The sequence below is a fragment of the Cervus canadensis genome, chromosome 24, assembly GCF_019320065.1.
Source record: "Cervus canadensis isolate Bull #8, Minnesota chromosome 24, ASM1932006v1, whole genome shotgun sequence".
NCBI classification, from domain to species: domain Eukaryota; kingdom Metazoa; phylum Chordata; class Mammalia; order Artiodactyla; family Cervidae; genus Cervus; species Cervus canadensis.
In genome coordinates, this window is record NC_057409.1 from 17,277,169 (window position 1) to 17,299,134 (window position 21,966).

The 21,966-nt window shown below is 40.8% G+C and overlaps 1 protein-coding gene across 1 annotated transcript in view; it reads right to left on the bottom strand.

Annotated features, from left to right (window-relative positions):
* FBXO36 (F-box protein 36) overlaps positions 1-21,966 on the bottom strand; it is a 92,745-nt gene that overhangs the window by 14,482 nt on the left and 56,297 nt on the right. The window contains exons 2-3 of the mRNA XM_043445117.1: positions 18,177-18,285; positions 765-937 (exon numbers count right to left, since the gene is read on the bottom strand). Coding sequence (XP_043301052.1) covers positions 765-937; positions 18,177-18,285 — 282 coding nt within the window. The remainder of the gene's footprint in view (positions 1-764; positions 938-18,176; positions 18,286-21,966) is intronic.

Genomic DNA, 21,966 nt, shown 5'->3' on the forward strand with positions numbered 1-21,966 from the left:
CTGAAAGGGCAGGAACCAGGATCTAGGGAGAGGAACTAATAATAGTTGCATCAAGGTCCTAATGTTTGTTGCAGTCACCACTGTGTTTTTCCATTCCTGTGTCCTTCTGCTGAGAATCCAGAGTTACTAAGAGAGCTTTGACGAGCTTGGGGCATGAGGCAAAAAACAGGGCACTACAATGAACAGTGCCTGAGAATCACCCATAGTGGGAGGACAGGTAATTCCGAAAAGGGCTCTTACTGGAAGAAATGGAAGTGGATGGGGAGTAATGACTACTTCCCTTCTTCTCTTATGCCACCATGCCTCTGCCTAGTTCCTGCCTGGACTTGAAATGCCCCTCTGACCTGGAATGTCTCTAGCTGGCCAGACCACATGACAAACTCCTATTTTCCCCTCAAAACCCAGATAAAGTAACCCATTTCTGTGAAACCAGGCAGAGGAAATCACTTTGTACTCTTCGGGCCTTTTCACATTTCACTTTGTTGAATTGCTAACACTGCATTGTAATGATTTGTACTTGTATGGCTCTCTATTAGACTGTGAGTTTCTCAAGTGCAAGAATAATGTCCTTTCAACTCTGCTGCTTCTGTGCCTAGAACAGGATCTGTCATAAAAAGAGAATTCAACAAATGCTAAATGCTTGCTGAAATAAATGTAAATAACAAACCACTTCTATATTTAACAATAAGAAAACCTGAAACAGAATTAGACAATTTTGAGGAAGCACAAGGACAATTCTGCAGAGACACAAAATAATTTGTTACCTTTGCAAATCTGCGTGATGTTTGAGAAAGCCTGGCAATGTCTTCAAGATCCAGATAAGAAATGATATTCAGCAGCAAACTGTCTGAGAGCCGTTCAAGGAAGTCAAATTTACCTTCACATAAATTGAAGACATAGTCTAATATTCTTGAACCAAATATTAAGGCAATTTGAACTGCAATTCAAAAAAAGCCAACAAAACAACATGGTTATCATGTGCAGTCACATAAAAACTATGATCGTTATCAGTAACACAAGCTTTGGGGCATTTTTCCCCTGAGAGTGACGTTAGATTTGCTGAGTCATTCCTACTTTCATCAAGCTGTCTCTGGGACCAGTGGTATGTATTTACGAGGCATTTGCTTCCAACAGCTGCCTCTGACCTGAGATCAAAATCTTTTAGGTATACTCAGTGTTGAGCACAGTGATGAACTGAACCAAATTCCAGTCCAAACAACTGACTTAACTAGTCTTCATGTCATTCCCATCTTCATCCTCCCAGTCACCAAGACTAGGTAGAATGCTGGTCCATGTCATTTTTTTCTACCCCTCTGCCCCTAAATTGGTGTGAAACACTTTAATAGTCCTTAATTTTGATCGATTTTTGTTCCGTTCTTGTTATACATTGTTTCTCTACCAAACTTCCTTCTTCTTCTTTCATTCCCATGAAATTGTGAATTATGAGTGGTTAAATCCAGGGGGTGATTTTTTTTTCCTTCCTTTTGCTTATCTGTATTTTGCAATCTTTTTTTTATCATAAACTCCGTTTTACCAATGTAATTTTTTTCATAATCTAGAATGAATGGACGGGAGGAAGAAAGTAGGGAAGAAGGCTACCACCCTTTTGTGAGAAAGAAAAATGGGGTTACAACACAGGATTTTATGCATGTGGATCACAGCGGTTCGAGCGCTGGGGACTTTGATTCTTGAAGCTCATTTCTCACTTCTGCCTCCAAAAGCACCACTCTGTCTGGCCTTTCTAGAGAACTTCTCTCAGAACAGACAGAATGGTTTCTCTACAGGGGACTAAGTGTCCAAGATTTGGGGACACTTCCTTCCCAACATGGAACATTCCTTCCAGGGCAAGTGGGATGAAGCTGTCAAAAATACCGGGCTCCTTGCATAAGCAGGCAGACCAGTGATCCTAGAGGTTGCTGGCTCTCCAATTTCAAAATGGATGTAAGGTAAGGGCTATGTTTATGTAAAAGCTCTGATTGTGCTAACCTGGAAGAGCCAGCCATATAAGGTTTCTCTCCAAAACTGGTCAGTCCAGCTTTCTAGAGGCATTAAGGGTTTTAGTTGCTTCTAAACTACTAGTGCTTCTAATTCAAAGTCCTTCTAAAGTTCAAAGTTTTTCTTGGGAGGAAAATAACCCCTCAAAAACTCATCCTCACAGGGTACTATTTGTGAAGAACCCCTGGCCCACCAGCAGAATAAGGAAAAAGAGGTGCTTACTTATTGGAAAAACAAAACCTTTAGTGTTTTAGTGTAATAAATTTCCTTAAAATAACTGGAGATATTCGAAAATTTTTAAAATGCCAGGAAAGCATGCTCAAAGTACGTGTCCAGATGTACTTTAGAAAGTCTCTACCAGGACTTCCCTGGTTGTCCAGTGGTTAGGAATCCTCCCTCCAATGCAGGGTCTGTGGGTTCAGTACCTGGTCAGGGAACTAAGATCCCACCCATGTGCTGTGGGGCAACTAGGCCCACAAGCCTCAACTAGAGAGAAGAATGCACAGTGCAACGAAGATCCTGTGCGCCTCCACTAAGACCCAACACAGTCAAAATAATAAATAAGCACTTTTTTAAAAAGATAGTCTCTACCAATAAGGTCTTTTAAGTTAAAGTTATAAAAGTTATAAGATATAAAGTTATAAAAGTTAAGATAAAGTTGTAAAAGGACATATAGCCCCTAAGTATGTAATGGGGTAGTTTCAAATTATACAGGTATAGGCATACTTAGAAAAAAATTTTTTGTATGTTTTTGTTTTTTTCTTTTTTTTTTAATAGCCAATAGGTCACCAACCTTAACTTCTTTTAAAATAAGGAAAACGAGGTTAGAACAAACCCCATTTTGAAGAGTAAAGTCCGTGCCTTCATGTTGGATTGTGTGACAGCCAGCCTTCCAGAGAGACCCTGCGTCTCTCCTCCTGGATTCACGCCTCTGTGTGTTCCCAGCCCATGGTGAATGAGGGCTGGCCTAGGTAACCGAGAGGAATTGCAAAAATATCCCAAGGCTGGGTCACCAAAGACATTGGGGCTTCTGTCTTGCTGTCCCGGATCACTCACTCTCGGAGAAGTCAAGGGCCATGACCTGACACTACTCCACAGCACCGTGGAGAGGTCTGTGGGGAAGGAAACTGAAAGAGCCGTGCGTGTGTCCCCATGCAAGTCATGGCAGAACTGGATCCTCCAGGGCCATCCAAGCCTTCTGATGACTGCGGTTCAGACAACATCATGCAAGATCCTGGAGCAGAATGGCTGAGCTATGCTGCTCCCAAATTCCTGACCCTACTCTCTGAGTTAATAAATGTTTATTATTTTTTAGGGCTTCCCAGGTGGTGCAGTGGTAAAGAATCCAGTTGCCAATGCAGGAGACACAAAAGGAGAGGATTTGATCCCTGGGTGAGGAAGATCCCCTGGAGAAGGAAATGGCAACCCACTCCTGTATTCTTGTCTAGAAATCCCATGGATGGAGGAGCCTGGTGGGCTACCATTCATGGGGTCATAAAGAGTTGACACGACTGAGCACACACGCGCATGCACACACACACACATTGTTTTAAGCCGTTGGGTTTGGGGGTAATTTATTACACAACCATAGACAATAAAGATTTAGGTGCCTGCAACTGTTGTGGAAACCTAGAATGTGGGAATGGCTCTGAAACTGAAAAGTAGCAAAACTTTGAATGAGCTTGAGGAAAGTATGCTGTGAAAGTGCTGCACTCAATATGCCAGTAAATTTGGAAAACTCAGCAGTGGCCACAGGACTGGAAAAGGTCAGTTTTCATTCCAGTCCCTAAGAAAGGCAATGCCAAAGAATGCTCAAACTACTGCACAATTGCACTCATCTCACACACTAGTAAAGTAATGGTTAAAATTCTCCAAGCCAGGCTTCAGCAATACATGAACCGTGAGCTTCCAGATGTTCAAGTTGGTTTAAAAAAAGGCAGAGGAACCAGAGATCAAACTGCCAACATCTGCTGGATCATCAAAAAAGCAAGAGAGTTTCAGAAAAACATCTACTTCTGCTTTATTGACTATGCCAAAGCCTTTGACTGTGTGGATCACAATAAACTGGAAAATTCTGAAAGAGATGGGAATACCAGACCACTTGACCTGCCTCTTGAGAAACCTGTATGCAGGTCAGGAAGCAACAGTTAGAGCTGGACATGGAACAACAGACTGGTTCCAAATAGGAAAAGGAGTACATCAAGGCTGTATAATGTCACCTTGCTTATTTAACTTAAATGCAGAGTACATCATGAGAAATGCTGGGCTGGATGAAGCACAAGCTGAATCAAGATTGCCGGGAGAAATATCAATAACCTCAGATATACAGATGACACCACCCTTATGGCAGAAAGTGAAGAAGAACTAAACATCCTCTTGATGAAAGAAAAAGAGGAGAGTGAAAAGAATGGCTCAAAGCTCAACATTCAGAAAACTAAGATCATGGCATCCGGTCCCATCACTTCATGGCAAATAGATGGGGAAACAGTGAAAACAGTGGCTGACTTAATTTTGGGGGGCTCCAAAATCACTGCAGATGGTGACTGCAGCCATGCAATTAAAAGTTGGGTTGCTCCTTGGAAGAAAAGCTTTGACTAACCTAGACAGTATTTTAAAAAGCAGAGACATTACTTTGCCAACAAAGGTCTGACTAGTCAAAGTTATGGTTTTTCCAGTAGTCATGTATGGATGTGAGAGTTGGACTATAAAGAAGGCTGAGCACCAAAAAATTGATGCTTTTGAACTGTGGTGTTGGAGAAGACTTTTGAGAGTCCCTTGGACTGCAAGGAAATCCAACCAGTCCATCCTAAAGGAGATCAGTGTGAGTATTCACTGGAAGGACTCAGGTTGAAGCTGAAAGTCCAATGCTTTGGCCACCTGATGCTAAGAGCTGACTCATTTGAAAAGACCCTGAAGCTGGGAAACATTGAGGGCAGGAGCAGAAGGGGATGAAAGACGATGAGATAGTTGGATGGCATCCCCGACTCAATGGATGTGAATTTGGGTAAACTCCAGGAGTTGGTGATGGACTGAACTGAACTGAACTGAACTGAACTGAGGAGAGTGTTAGTTAAAGTCTGAAAAGCCTTCAATAAATATTATACTGTGCTCAGTTACTCAGTCGTGTCCGACTCTTTGCAACCCCATGGGCTCTAGCCTGCCAGGCTCCCCTGTCCATGGGGATTCTCCAGGCAAGAATACTGGAATGGGTTACCATGCCCTCCTCCAGGGGATCTTCCCAACTGAGGGATCAAACCTAGGTCTCCCACATAGCAGGCGGATTTTTTACTGTCTGAGCCACCAGGGAAGCCCAAATATTATACTAAGTAAATAGAAGCCTGACAGACTCTGACGAGGCTTTACAGGGTAGGTTTAAAGAAAAGTGAGGAAAATATTATGTAAAAAAAAAAAAAAAAACTGGAGAAAAGGGAGGAAAAATCTGGAGGAAAGGGAATCCTTGCTATGTAGTAGCAGAAAGTTTTGCGAACTTCTGAATGTACATTGTTCTACAATTTTGACTTTGAAAGCACATGCATGTTTTCTATAGTCAAAACTCAAAACAGAATTTCTTAAACTTCTTTTAAAGATTCTATTCTTCACTATAAAAAATTGTAAGGTGATTGGGAAGAGTTTGAGCAAAAGATATGTAAGACCATAATGTAGAAAATATTAAATATAAATAAATGGAGAGAAATACCATGCTCATGTTGGGAAGACCAAAGGATCACAGTTCTGTCAAAAACCTAGAAAGTTACTCCAAATCCAATTAGAATTTCAGCAGGGAGCTCTGCATAGATTTACCAGCTGGTCTTAAAGCTCAGAGGCAGAATAAAAAGTCAAGAACAGCCCACGTAAAGAATAGAATGACGGGCTTCCCTGGTGGCTCAGTGGTAAAAGATCTTCCTACCAATGCAGGAGACATCAGTTTGATCCCTGGTCCAGGAAGACCCAGGAAGCCCATGCGCCACAACTACTGAGCTTTTGCTCTAGAGTCCTGGACCTACTACTACTGAGCCCATGCACTGCAACTACTGAAGACCACACGCCCTAGAGCCCATGTTCCATGAGAGAAGCCGCCACAGTGAGAAGCCCGTGCACTGCAACTACTGAAGACCAGATGCCCTAGAGCCCGTGTTCCATGAGAGAAGCCTCCAGAGAAGCCCGTGCACCATAACGAGAGAGCAGCCCCTCCTCACTGCAGCTAGAGAAAGCCTGCACAATGACGAAGACCCGGCACAGTCAAAAATAAATAAATAACTTTTTAAAAGACTAGGACATCTCTGGAGGCTCAGTGGATGGGAGTCTGCCTGCCAATGCGGGGGACACTGGTTTCATTCCTGGTCCGGGAAGATTCCATACGCCTCAGGGCAACTGAGCCTGTGCCACAACTTCTGAGCCCGTGCTTTAGAGCCCTCGAGCCACAACTACTGAGCCGACATGCTCCAACTACTGAAGACCATGCACCTAGAGCCTGTGCTCCACGACAAGAGAAGCCATGACAATGAAAAGCCCATGAATGGCAATGAAGAGAAGCCTCCGCTTGCCACAACTAGAGAAAGTCCACTTGCAATGATAAAGACTCAGTACAACCAAAAAATTAAAAATAAATACATTAATTAATTTTTTCAAAAAAGAACAGAAGGAGGAGGAGGCAGATGAATTCATCTCCACAGGTAAGAGAACTTACTATAAAAATTGCAATTAGAGCAGTGTAGTTGGCGTAAGACGAATAATCGACCAACAGAATTAAATATCCCTGGAAATGGCAGATGTACATTGGAACTTGCAACAGGTAAGGATGGGATTACAAAACAATGTGGGATAATAAGCTATCCTATAAATGGTGCTGGCCATATTGACAGGCCATACAGAAAAATAATAATATTTCATATCATAACCAAAAGCAAACTTGAGATAACTTAAAGACTAAATATGAGAAACAAGTCACAAAATATTTAGAATTAAACATAGGAGTATATCCTTACGAAATCAAGGTAGGAAAAGATTTATTATACAAAAGTACAAGTCATATATTAAAAGACTGACAAATTTGAACTCCATTAAAACCATAAACTTCTTTATGGGTAAAACTCATAAACAAGGTGAAAAGATAAACCAAAAAGAGTTGGAGAAATATCTGTAGCACATATAGCCAAACCAAAGAATTGGTATTCAAAATATACATGGAAAAGTTTCTATAATGAATACAAAGAAGGTAAACAACCAGACAGAAGAATAGACAAAGGAGATGAATTAGCAGCTCTCAGAAGGAAATTGGTCAATAAATATAAGGGGTATTCAACATCATAACTATCAGGGAATTTGCACACCAAGCTTGGCAAAATTAACATGTATCTCTGATTACACTAAATGTTTGTGAGAATGTGGGGAAATAGCATCTCTCTCATAAAATGCCAATGGAAATATAATCTGATTTAACTTATTTGGAGAGCAGACTATCAATACCTAATAAAGTTGAAGAGGCACATATTTTACAACTCAACAAACACACCACAACATGCTTGATTTAGAGAAATGTTTACACATTGCACCAGGATAAATGAAGATTTATTGTTCCAAAAAAGTGGAAACCACCTAACTATCCTCAGTAGGGGAGATGATTGAGTGAACTGTGGTTTACAATATAAAATAACATAAGCCATTGAAATTAATGAACTTGAGATATGTATATATATATTTGTCAACATGGATAAATCTAAAAAAGTGTTCAATGATAAAACAAAGCTGAAAATATAGTATACCACTTATGTAAAAATTTAAACTTACAAAGGTAGTATTATTATCTACGTATTTGTGACTATTTGTAATAAAATTTGCTTGGAAATGATACCAATTTCAGAACAGTTAGTAGAAGGGTATAGAGCAAAAATAGGTGAGGAGCAGAAATTTGACCAAACGTGTAAAATTTTAAATGTTTTTGAAAGTCATTAAGTAAATATGGGTCTCACTTCAACAGCATTTGTATTAAAACTGGGACAGTGAAGAGAAGATTCTTAGGGACCTAAGAAAGGGTAACACAAAATTAAAACAATTCAAAAAAATTAAAGCCATTCAGAGTAGATTTTTGGATCACATGCAATTAAGCTAGAAATCAAGAAAAAAATGTAATAAAAAAAATTCCTAACTATCTGGAACTCAAATAAGATGTTTTTAAATAATCTATGGATCAAAGAAGAAATCAAAATTAAACTTAGAAAATATTTTACAATGAATGAGAATAAAGATGCAACATATCAAAACTTTCCTAATACAGCTACAGCAACACTTAAGGAAAATTTAGAGGAGAAATGACTGAAAGCAATAATTGAAGCTTTCCTCTCAAGCAGCTAGGAAGAGAATAACAAATCAGACCTAAGAAAGGTAGGAGGAAGGAAATAATAAAAGAAAGGACAGAAATCAATAAAAAAAGTAAGTAACAATAGAGAAAATCAACAGAGATAAAAGTTAGGTATTTGAAAAAATGAATAAAATGAATAAACTGCTGACAAAGTTGATCAAGAAAAAAGACAGAAAGTACAAGTTACTATTATCAAGAAATGAAAAAGAGAACAGCACGACAGATGCTATAGACACTGGAAAGAAGAGGATGTATGAGTAACTTTGTCGTTGTTCACTCGATAAGTCGTGTCCAACTCTTTGTGATCCCATGAACTGCAGCACACCAGGCTTCCCTGTCCTCCCTATCTCCCAGAGTTTGCTCAAACTCATGTCCATTGAGTTGGTAATGCCATCCAACCAACTTATCCTCTGTCGCCCTTTTCTCCTTCTGCCCTCAATCTTTCCTAGCAGCAGGGTCTTTTTCAGTGAGTTGGCTCTTAAACCAACATATTTGATAATTTGAATAAAAAGAGGTAAATGTGACAAATTTTAAAATCTTTTGTTAGTGGTGTTGGGTATCTATAATATTATCTTCTGTTCTTTTCTGTAGCTTTAAGATATTTCTGAATTTTAAAACTTTTAAAGGGAAAGGCATAGAACATAATGTACAAGATCCTTCTTTTTGTGTTAACATATTTTGTATATATGCATAGACCATTTCTTGAAGGGTATATATGAAACTGTTAGCGATGGTTGTCATGGGAACTGGGAACATGGGAAGAGAACTTATTTTTATCCTATACCTTTTAAAACTGATTTATCTTTTGTTCCCCTACATACATTTTATTTGTGTTTTTTTAAATATCTCAAAAGTTAGGTAATAAAAAGTTGTAAAATATGAGAGCTTTACTTAGATCTGTCTTCCCTGCTCTGTAGCCCAGAGCCAGGCTCCCACGCTTCTATCTCTTGTTCCTCTGCCTCCCTCTTCACCCAAAGAACCTGATCCCAGTTCTGCAGAAATCTAGAGATTCAGACTGAAGACAAGCAGCAGCTGCTTAGGGAAAACAGAGAGAAGAGTGGACTAAGAGATGGTAGATCGGCACGAGAGAATGAAGTCCCAGGTCAGCGGTGGGGACGTGGGCCTCAAGAAAGGACCGAGAGAAAAGGGATTAGGGACCCATGGAATGGGGCGGGCCCAGCTTTGAGAAGAAGGTAAAGACTATGTTCTTTTCCACCTTCAGATTCCAGGTAAACCAATATTCCTAGGATCGAGAATTCAGGCCAATATTTTAGGATATTAGTTTTTATTAGTGTTATCATTTTCCTTTATAGTCCCCATTTCAATCATTGTCCCACTCTCCCCATAAATCATCTAAATGTCTAAAGAATTTCAACACTTTGACATCTAAACCCTGTTTCCCACATTTCCTTTCACATGCAATAGCAGAAATTTTAAAAATCCAGAAAATATGGTTCTTGAGGTCATCTGACTTTATCACAGGGATTTCTGTGGATTGGCCTAAATATCTAACCACAACTTACAATTCACTGAAGATCTAAGCAACCAACTTAAAACTGGAGATAAGTTGGAAAACAACTTATTTTTAGGTTGGATTCAACCTCAACCCATGCGTGAATCAGCAGTTTCAACTGAGGTTCTGTGGGCATACCTTTGCCCTAAACTAAATTTTAAAAAGTATTTCTGATAGCTAATTTTCTGGTTGTTCCTATCTATTTAGCTTAGCGAGAAAAAAAAAAATCTATAGCTATTTCCTCAGATTTTTAGAGTCCTCAGAGGTGGGGAAAAAATCCAACTTCATAGACAAATGGGCAAACAGTACAAACAGGCAAATTACAGAAAGAATGTAAATGGCAATTAAATATGATGGGATTTTTACTAGTTATCAGGAAAATGCTAATTAAACATACTATTTTTACCATCAGACTGGAACAGATTAAAAAGAGTAACAATATTTAATTAGTGATGGCAAAGGTATAAGAAAACTCCTATATTCTGTTGGATGGACATATTAATATTCAGCACTTTAATATTTAATACACACTTTTTGGGAAAGCAATTTGTGAGTGTAGCTGAGACTGCCATCTTATGTAAGGCATTAATTACCGAAAATGGAAATATGGTGATATCAAAATATTAATGTTGTCTCATTTCATGAATGAATTTTGAAATAATGTAAATTATTCAACTTAAAATTCTTTCAAAAATAGCATAATTATAAAGTTGGCATAATTATAGGGGTCAAATGAGTTGTAATACCTCCTTGACAGTGCTCCTCACGCTGGTTAACAGAAATACCATCTTTGTCAAGTTAACTTTGATTCACACAAGGTTTTCAAGAGTTCACCCCTCAAATAAAATATTCCATACCTATCAATGTAAATATCTTTGAACTGAGTAATTCCATGACTAAGAATCTAGGTTAATGACAGTCTCACACAACTGAGCAAAGATACATATGTCCCAGAATGTACCTAAAGGCTTTTGAAAATGCCCACTAATTGGAGATTGTGTATTTGTACACTGGAACACCATACAGTCTTAAAAAAGACTAAGGTACATTTTCATATATGCTAACAGAAAAATGTTCACAATATATTAAGTGCAAAAACAAATTTATGAAGTACCAATTATATTTTTGTAAACAAACACACACAAAATCCAAAGCAGAAAGAATTCAAATATAAATAAAGCTATTATAGTAGTCATCCCTGGGAAATGGAACTTGGAGGAAGAGAAGAATTTTCACATTTACAATTTTAGAAACCTGTAATAGCTAGAATTTACTGAGTTCTTCTCATATGCTAGGCAAATTCTAAGCACTTCACTCAACTAAACTTCATAAGGACCCTATGAGGTAGATGCTATTATATTTCTGGAAACAGATATAAAGAGATTTGCCGAGGGTTATATATCTAGTGAATCTGGAACCAGAATTTGAACAGAGGTAGTCCATGTTAAGCAACACTCTTAATTGCCATGCTAACAGTTCTCTATACTTTGTAGTGTACAGGTGACTTTTAAAATAAAAAATATATAACTTTTGTCTTTTACATATACAAATCTGGGGACTTCCCTGGTGTTCCAGTGGTAAAGAATCTGCCTTCCAATGCAGGGGACATGATTTCAATCCCTGGAAGAGGAACTAAGAACCTACATACCACTGGGTAGCTAGGCCTGTGTGTGGCAACTTCTGAGCCTGAACACAACAAGGACCCAGTATGGCCAGAAAATAAAATTTAATTTAATTAAACATTAAAATTTTAAAATAATGATAATAATAAAGGCAACAGCACCTAGCATATGTGCATAATAAAAGGATATTACATCTAAAAAAATACAAATCTGGTGAAAAAAATCAGCAACGATTTTGATTTTACAATTTAGGTTCCTGTGACACATATCATTGTGGTAGGCAGAATAACGGGCTTCCCAGGTGGCGCTAGCAGTAAAGAACCCATCTGCCAATGCAGGAGACATAAGAGACCAGGGTTCAATCCCTGGGTCAGGAAGATCCCCTGGAGGAGGGCATGGCAACCCATTCCAGTATTCTTGCCTGGAGAATCCCAAGGACAGAAGAGCCTGGAGAGCTACAGTCCATAGGGTTGAAAGAGTCAGACACGACGAGTGACTTAGCATGCACGCAGGCAGAATAATGTTACCACACTTCCCCTCCTTCGGATGTCCTATATCCTAATCTCCAGAACCTGTGGCTTTACATGGCAGAAGGAATTTTAGAGACGTGATTAAGATCTTGATAAAGGAAGACAGCCATGAAATTAAAAATGCTTGCTTCTTGAAAGAATAGCTATGACAAACCTAGATAGTGTATTAAGAAACAGAGACATCCGTTTGCTGGCAAGGGTCCATATGGTCAAAGCTATGGTTTTTCCAGTAGTCATGTATGGATGTGAGTGTTGGACCATAAAGAAGGCTGAATGCCAAAGAATTGATGATTTTGGACTGTGGTGTTGGAGAAGACTCTTGAGAGTCCCTTGGGCTGCAAGGAGATCAAACCAGTCAATCCTAAAGGAAATCAGTCCTGAATATTCATTGGAAGGACTGATGCTGAAGTTGAAGCTCCAATACTTTGCCCACCTGATGTGAAGAGCCGACTCATTGCAAAAGACCCTGATGCTGGGAAAGATTGAGGGCAAGAGGAGAAGGGGACAACAGAGGATGAGATGATTGGGTGGCATCACCAACTCAATGGACATGAGTTTGAGCAAACTCCGGGAGAGAGTGAAGGAAGGGGAAGCCTGGTGTGCTGTAGTCCATGGGGTTGCAAAGAGTCAGACATGACTTAGCACCTGAACAACAAAGGGAGATAACCCTGGATGAACTGGGAGGGCCCAGGGTAATCACAGGGGTTCTTAGAAGGAAAAAAGGGAGGCAGGAATTGCAGGGTCAGAGAAGCAGATGTGAACCCGGAAGCAGTGTTGGGTTAATAAAGATTGGACTGGCCATTGCTGACTTTGAAATGAAGGAAGAGACCTTGAGCTAAGGAATGGGCAGCTCTAAAACCTGGAAAAGGCAAGGAAATGAATTCTCCCTCAGAACCTCCCGAGAAAACAGTCCTATGAACACATTGATTTTAGCCCAGTGACACTTCAGCAGTCTAGAAACCTAAGAAAATACATTTTTATCATTTAAGCCACTAAATTTGTGGTAACTTGTCACACCAGCAATAGGAGACCAATATAACCATTAATTATTAACTTAATAATGATACAATCTGTAATAAAGATTACAGGACATTCTCTTCATGCAAAGTACACTCTTGTTATGGGCTGAATTGTGCCCTCCTAAACTCCCCCAGATCCATGTATTTAAATCCTAAACCCCAGTGCCTCAGAGTATGACTGCAGTGGGAGATGGACCTTTAAACAGGTGTGTGTGTGTGTGCTCAGTCATGTCCGCCTCTTTGCAACACCATGGATTATAGCCCATCAGGAAAATTCCATGGAATTTTCCAGGCAAGACTACTGGAGTGGGTTGCCATGTCCTACTCCAGGGGATCTTCCAGACCCGGGGATTGAAACCACATCTCCTGTATTGGCAGGCGGATTCTTTATCAACTGCGCCACTGGGAAGCCCAGTAGGTCACATGGGCGGGCTCTAATTTGATCTGACTAGGATTCTTATAAGAAGAGGAAATTTGGACACACAGAGAGACCCCAGGGAGGGGGTATCCACACAGAGGAACACAGTTCGGATTCTGGTTTTGTTGATGGATTAGATCAAACATAGAGGAGAAAGAAAGGAGCCAAGGAAAACTTTAGGACTGGGGCCGTATTTTGGCGGGGGAGGATCAGGAGGTATTTTCGGACATGTTACCTTTGAGCGCCTACTAGATACCCTTGGTAGAGATAGCAAGGGGGCACCTACATAAATATCTGAGTGTGGAGTTACGGGGAGAGGTGCAGACTTGACACACCAATTTGGAACTTATCTGCTTATGGGCAGCATTTAAAGCAGGAGCCGCAGGAATTCTCTGGTGGTCCAGTAGTTAAGAATCCATCCTGCAATGCAGGTGATGTGGGTTTGATCCCTGATGGCAGAACTAAGATTCCACATTCCGCGGAGCAACTCAGCCAACAATTAAAGATCCCAAGGGCTGCAACTAAGACCCAATATAGTTAAATAAATGAAAATTAAAAACAAAACCAGAAGACAGAGACAATCCCCCCAGGGAATAAGTGCAAACTGACAAGCTGACAAGAGAATAGGCTCATGAGCTGAACCCAGGGCCCCATATTTAGATTTGAAAAGATGAGAAGGACCCAGAAAGGAGACCAGGAAGATGCCAGTGAGGCTGGAGGAGGACCAAGACCAAGGTGCTCCAGGAAGCCAGAGAAGAAAACGCCACCCAAAGCAAGAGAACACAGTTCTGGTCCTCTGTTGGGGCTGACACCAACACTGATCACGATTTCTAGAAACTTCCCCACTGTTCTTTAGGATGTTAGCAGGAGAAGACCTTTGGAAGAAAAAACTTTAAGGGGATCTTGGGAATGTGATGAAGAGGGGGTGGGTAAAATAAATCCAAACAACAACAACAAAAATAATAAATTCAAACATCCTGCACTTACTAAGAACAGCAAACAAAGATTAAAGACCCTGTTCTGTACCATTCTAAAAACCTTTCACATGTCAGGTCATCGAATGCTCACAGTGAACACACAGAGCAAGCATTTGACCCCCTAATATGAGGAGGAAAGGGCTTCCCAGGTGACCCAAATGGCAAAGAACCCATCTGCCACTGCAGGAGACACAAGAGACTCAGGTTCGATCCCTAGGTCAGGATGATCCCCTGGAGGAGGAAATGGCAACCCTCTCCAGTATTCTTGCCTGGAGAATCCCCATGGACCGAGGAACCTGGCAAGCTACAGTCCATAGGGTCGCAAAGAGTCAGATGCGACTGAAGCGACTTAGCACGCATTGAGAAGGAGATGGGCTCATAGAGGGGGTTACACAGCCGGGCAGAGGCAGCAGAGATTTAAACCTGGCTCTGACCCCTGACCCCGCCCTGTGCCACAGCGCACCCCTCTTCTGCTGCTAAGGGCTTTCTGAGGGGTTCTGAGGGATTCCCTAAGAACCAAGGGGGAGGAGGAGGGGAAACAGTAGTGCTGCTCAGAGCTTTCCCCTCTGTCAAGATTCCAGTGCTATAGAAAGTCTACAAAGTGAGACACAGACGTCTTTGAACTTGCCAGGCCGATTTAATTTGCTATCTCTGTGTTGTTCCTGGCATGAGACTGCAGCTCGAAAGACTGCAATTTTAAAAGCCTGTTTGGGTGTATTCCTCAACTGACTCCTCAACTCGCCTCTCTCCAGGCTGGAATGGAGCCAGCAGGAGGCCTCAGTCAGACTCATAAATTCCCGCTTTATTGCTTACTCTTCCAGGACCAGGAAACCCACAAGTGGTCGTCCTGAAGCTGATGTTGCCCTCACTCTGGTGTTTTATGAGGGGGCCAGGGCATTGGAGACACCTGGGGCTTCAAGAAACAGGTGAGGGTTTGGCCCTCAAGCCTCTACTCAAAAGACAATCACCTCCCAGACTTTGCTGTTGGCCCAGTGGATAAGAATCCGCCTGCCATTGCAGGGTTTGATCCATGCTCTGGGTCGATTTAGATTCCACAAGCCATGGGGCAACTGAACCCATGTGTCACAACTATTGAGTCTGTGCTCTAGAGCCCTGGAGCTGCAACTAGTGAAGCCCAAAAGCACCCTATAGTCCGTGCTCCGAAACAAGAGAAGCCTCCGCAATGAGAAGCCCGTGCATCAAAACTAGAGAAAGCCTGTGCCCAGAACAAAAACCCAGTGCAGCCATAAATAAATAATATAAAAATAAAATAAAACAGCTAAGTTCTTAAAAAAAAAAAAAAAGACAATCGCCTCCCATCTCTCTGGCCCAAACCCCCATCTTCAGGTTTTTGTCGAGAGCTGTCAGAAAATCCCATGCCAATGGATGCTCAGCACTCCCTCGTCATATAGCTCCCGATTAGGCACTATTGTGCTTAAAAAATAAACTGGGACCTGACTTGGAAACAAAATGTGTTTTATAGAAGTCTACTTTATAACTATCTTTGCAGAAACCTGTCTATTCCACAATTAAATTAAGTAAGGCATGCATGGACTTATTTTTGTTCAGTGAAAAGCAGAGTCCTCAGCATGGTTCTTTGCAGGCCGGTGATGAATTTCATAACCAAAAACTGAGGACAATCAATCCAGATGTTTAACTATTTGAGGAAGCAAAACCCAACCAAACCTATTCTCTCTCTTAAAAAAACAACTATTACATGTTATAATGTTACAAAAGAGAAAATCTTTAAGAATTTTGATTATCAAAGATCCACCTAGAATGTGCCTTTTTTAAAAATCTGCATTTTTTATTTGACAGTTCCTTTCAATCAAAGTTATGGAATAAAATCTTTTTAAAACTGCATGTGTGAGCACAAAATAGTCATGGAGATGGTATATAAAAAGTCATGACTTTGATCATATGTCATCAGTTTATTTTTTTGTTAGAATCTGAGAAAACAATAAAAAGCAGTCTTCCATCATTAATAAAATTGTCTATGGAAATAATAAAAGTTATTTAAAGTAAAATAATTGATGATATGCTTTAATTGGTGATAATAATTTCTCCTTAGTAAATTACTAGACCAGAGAGTGCCTTTTAAAAATCAGATTTGGGGGGACTTCCCTGGTGGTCCAGTGGCTAAGACTTCGCACTCCAAATGCAGGGGGCCTGGGTTCGATTCCTGGTGGGGGAAATAGATCCCACATGCCACAACTAAGAGTTTGTACGCCACAACTTAAAAAAAAAGATCCCGCATGCTGCAACCAAAGCTACCATGTGCCAACTAAGACCAGGCTCAGCCAAATAAATAAATAAAAATAAACAGTAAATAAATAAATAATAAAAATAAGATTTTTTTCCCCTACTCTCAGTGCTCAGGCCTGGCAATGTCAGTAGTTAGCTATGGGATCTGGGAAACTCACACCCATTCTGAATCTCACTTGAGAAATAGGGATAAGACTAGTTATTTCACAAGAATATTATAACAATTAAATGAGAATATGTATATGAAAGTGCTTGATGTTAATATTATTAACATTGCTACCTACTCCTAATAAAGTGAGAATCTCTCGAGGGAGAGGGAGGGGTGAAAAAAAAGAAAAAGAAAAAAAAAAGTGAGAATCTCTCAAATGCCTTCTAAAATAATAAGATTTTATTATTAAGAACTAATTATTAAAGAGTTTAAAGAGAGTCCTTTCTGAGACAAATACTGAAGTAGTTTAGGATGAAATGACGTAACATCTGAGGTTTACTTCAAAATAATCCAATGGGAACAGAAGGTTTGTGTTTTGAGTATTGTTTAATTGGGTTATGGGTGCATCAGAGCTTTTTTTTTAACAAACATTCTGTCTACATTTATGTTTGAAATTTTCACATTGAGAAGAAAAAAAGCTAAGGGGAAATCGAAGGGCAATTTCTATTATTTAGTCCAAGTGCTACTTAAGACTGGTTTTGGGGAATTCCCTGAAGGTCCAGCGTTTAGGACTCCACGCTTCCACTGCCTAGGGCCTGAGTTACATCCCTGGTCATGGAACTAAGATCCTGCAAGCCATGTGACATGGCCAAAAAAGACTGCTTCTCATGAAAACCTGGCTATTAAAAGAAATGGTAGGGATTTTAAATGAATGTCAAAATGCATAAGAATTTAAGGACTTGATAATTTGATTATATTTTGGAATAATCTTTTAACTTATTTTTAACTAAAGGAAAGCCATTTTAATTAAATGTTAGGGGGAAAAATCATATTTACTATATGATTTAAGATTATTAATGATGGGAATTCCCTGGTAGTCCAGTTGCTAGGACTCAGCATTTTCAACCACATGGCTTGCAGGCACAGGATGGATTCCTGGTCAGGGAACTAGACACCACAAGCTGCACAGCCAAATTAAAAAAGACTATTAATGATTTTTTTGGAGGGCCATATTTCTTGGCATGTGGAATCTTAGTTCCCCAACCAGAAATCGAATCCACGCCCCTTGCAGTAGAGGTGTGGAGTCCTAATCACTGGACAGTCAGGGAAGTCCCTCAGAGATTTTTTTTCCAAAAGAAATTTCAGGATATGTTAACCATTTTCTATTTTTTAAGATCCCAATATTCTATCATATCTGTTATAGCCAATTAAGCACATAGTTACATATCAATATTTCAAATGGTGAGATATTTGCTACTTCACTGACAAACTCTGTCACCAACTAAAGAGAACTTAACAGTAGCAAGTACATAATACACTCCCTTCCTTACCCTGAAGATGTGACTTCTCTAGGAAGTCTTCATGAGTTTCTTTTGTTTCTCCAGGTTTTGTTGATCGATACTCACTCCTCAGAGAGATCTTCCACCATCTAAAAATTACCTGCGATTGAATAGACTGAAGGTGAGATGAGTTAAAACCAATTGCAACGCCAACAGCCGAATTTAGGTCTGGAGTCTTAAAAAAAAATCACTATCTTGTAAGGCACATAAGGCTGTGTGTCCAACGTCAGCCCTAACTTTGCAAACTGGCATCACATCAAAATAAAAGTGAGGTCTGTGCATCAGGAAATATTTTCCTTAGAGATTAGGGGCACAAAACCAAAATGCTGGAAGGAATCTTAAAAAATCTATCAAGTCAATTGATGCTTAAATCACCCAGATAGGAAAGGATAGGTGTTTCTGAGAACACAGATTCTTTACCCACAGGAGCCAATTCCAAAGTAATTGCTTGGTTCTCCTCCTCCTCCCTGTCCTGTCTACCAGGCAGACACAAGAAATGGATATCTTTCTCATGGAGAATGACAGGTACTTGGACAGAGCCAGGAAAAACACCATCATGCCTTGACTGATGCATCAAAGTGTCATTACCCAGGACACGTCTCGGTAATGGATCTGATAATGGTAATCTGATAATGCATTTGGCTGATGCATTATTGTGTTAATGATAATCTGATAATGCATGAGCATTTTGGTTTATCAGAAGCAACCTCACTTCCACAATTATGGACTGCACTTACATTCGGTGTTGTTTTCATGACAGTGAACTCTTTCTGCACTAGGGCTCCCAGGGAAAAGATGGGTAAGGAGATAGATAGTACTGAGAAACTGGTTGGCTTCCCAGTTCTGGGTTCTTCCCCCACTGGCATTACCATGTCAGGTTAAAAATGAGCTCAACTTTCTACTCAAGGAGAAACAGGTAAGCAAGTGAAACTCACTAAAAGGCCCCCCTTTGTTTAGTTTCCTCTCACCCACCCTGTCCATTCAGCACTCCTGGTGGTCCTCACAGATCCTGGTGCACCTCCTTGGGCCTGCCCTGGTCTCTATCCATTCTCCTCTCTTTTCTGGAGGTCCTTCTTGGTGCTGGTCTGGGAAGCCCATCCCTGCAGCCTATGAATTGCACAACTTCTATTCCTCCTCACTCCTTTCCCCTTGCCTGTGGGTCTGGGCATCAGCCAGCTTTCCTCCCCTTCAAGGGTTGCCTCCAAATGCCCTAATATCTCCTGAGGTCCCCCACCTCCCATCTCCCCAACCACTCCCCATTTCTGATTTCTAAAAGATGGCACAACTCTCTCTCAGGAGGGAAGAGACCCTTCATGCCATCTTACCTAGCTCCCTGCCCAACAGAAAGTAGGTCCTCAGAAAATACTCATGGGATGAACTAAAGAGTGCTTTTCACTTAGATTTTATTGCTAATCTCTATGGGAGCTTCCCTTGTAGCCCAGTTGGTAAAGAATCCGCCTACAATGCAGGAGACCTGGCTTCCATTCCTGGGTCAGGAAGATCCCCTGGAGAAGGAAATGGCAACCCACTCCAGTGTTCTTGCCAGGAGAATCCCATGGACAAAGACCCTGCAAGCTAAAGTCTATAGGGTCACAAGAGTTGGACATGTCTTAGCAACTAAACCACCACCACAGGAGCTGAGGGGAAAATATGTACTTAAGTTACAGAGCTCTGTAACTTCACAAAACTGAGGTAGCTGAAAATCCCTTAGTCTTCCTCTTTTGTTTTTTTCCAGGCATAAGGCTCACCAAAATCATCCTCTTAAGCATCTTTCTGCCCCATCTGCATGAAGTTAAGGGTTTATCCGTCTCCTTGGGCTGGCACAGAAAAATACCACAGACTGGGTGGCATGAACAATAGAAATTTATTCCCTCACAGTCCTGGAGGCAGGAAGTCCAGGATCAAGGTGTTGGCAAGTTTGGTGTCTCCTGAGGCCTCTCTCCTTGGCTTGCAGGTGACACCTTCTCACTGTCCTCACAAGGCCTTCCCCTGAGCATGTGTAACCCTGGTATCTCTTCCTCTTCCTTAAAGGACACTGGTCCTGTTGGACTAGGGCCCCATCCCTATGACCTTATTTAACCTTATTTAGTTCTTGAAAAGTCCTATCTACAAATACAGTTTTCAACATAAGAATTTTAAAAGTGTGTTAGTCACTCAGTCACATCTAACTCTTCACGAACTATAGTCTTTCAGGCTCCTCTGTCCATGGGATTTCCCAGGCAAGACTATTGGAGTGGGTAACCATTCCCTTCTCCAGGAGATCTTCCCAACCCAGGGTTCAAAACTGGGTCTCCAGGATTGCAAGCATATTCTTTACTATCTGAGCCACCAGGGACACAATTCAATCTGTAACAAAAGGATGTCAGGGGTTACAGTAGAAGAATATGAATCTTGGAGCAAAGATAGACCTAGCCCATTTATTTAATCTCTCTGCACTTCTATTTTCCTTTTCATTTCCTTCTATTAAGTATCATTAAAATTAATATTAAATATTATGACAAATATTTCCTTTCTATTGGATGAAGAGGCCAGGTCATTTGAATCTAATGCTGTGTTCTTTATGCACATAATCTAGAACTTGTAGGACTAGTTGTGAACTCAGAAATAATTTAGTCCATTTTCTGCCACTCATCTGAATGAGGAAAACACTTTAAAGAGGTTAAGTCAGAAATGATAGCTGTCCCTGCTTACATTCCCAGTGAATTAAAGCTTGGACATGAAGGAATTCAGAGATGAAACGATAGGTGAAAAGTGACTTTATTTAGAGAAAAACGCACTTCACAGACAGTGTGGGCCATCTCAGAAGCTGAGGGGCCCCACAATATGGCATGGTTAGTTTTTATGGACTGGGTAATTTTCTAATGAATGGGAGGATTATTCCAACTATTTTGGGGGAAGGGGGCAGAGATTTCCAGGAATTGGGCAACTGCCCACTTCTGACCTCTTATGTTTGGCCTCAGAACTGTCATGGTCCTGGTGGGTGTCATTTAGCATGCTAATGTATTGCAGTGATCTGACAGTGAAGCTCAAGGTCCGCTAGAAGTCGACTCCTCTGCCATCTTGGATCTAGTTGGTTAACCAGTTTGTCATGTCCCATTCTTCTAAAGGTTGTGCCCTGCCCCCTCCCCTCCTGCTTCACCTACAACCTACACCTACCAGATGTTATCTTACAACTGAATTCCGACAGAAGAAAGACACCGCAGGAGTCCAAAACGTGTTTCTGGAAGCTCAGTGGAGTGCCCCGCAGCCCCAATCCACTTTGACATTCTACAGGAAACGTCACAGGAAAGTTTGTCTCTGGGGCAAGTGCACCTGTTACAATGATCTCATCAGCTACCCCTCTAGGCAGATCAAGCAACTGTATTGTGGGCAAAATGGAAGATTTTGGAACACATGGAGTTCTAGACAGGGTGCGACTCCAGAAACATTTGATTACTAAGCTTACTTATGTTGTTCAGAAAAATGCAGAGAGATACCTTACAGCCTTACTTGTCAGCTTCATATCTTGCACATCAATCATCTCCTCAATTGAAAATTATTTCTGACATTCCTTCTGCTAATTAATTAAACCCTCGGGGACTGATTTCGAAGGCAATATTTGAAGCGCTTGCTGTAACAGCCTCAGGAGGGAGGCTCCTCAGGGCACAGACTCCAGTCACCTTGCAACACAGACAAGCATCCTACTGGCTCCTCTGAGGTATTTAAAGTAAATGCCTGAGAATAGAACGCTTGCCTAAGGAAACGCAGCTGACTGGAACCAGAAGCCAGCCTCCTCACTCCT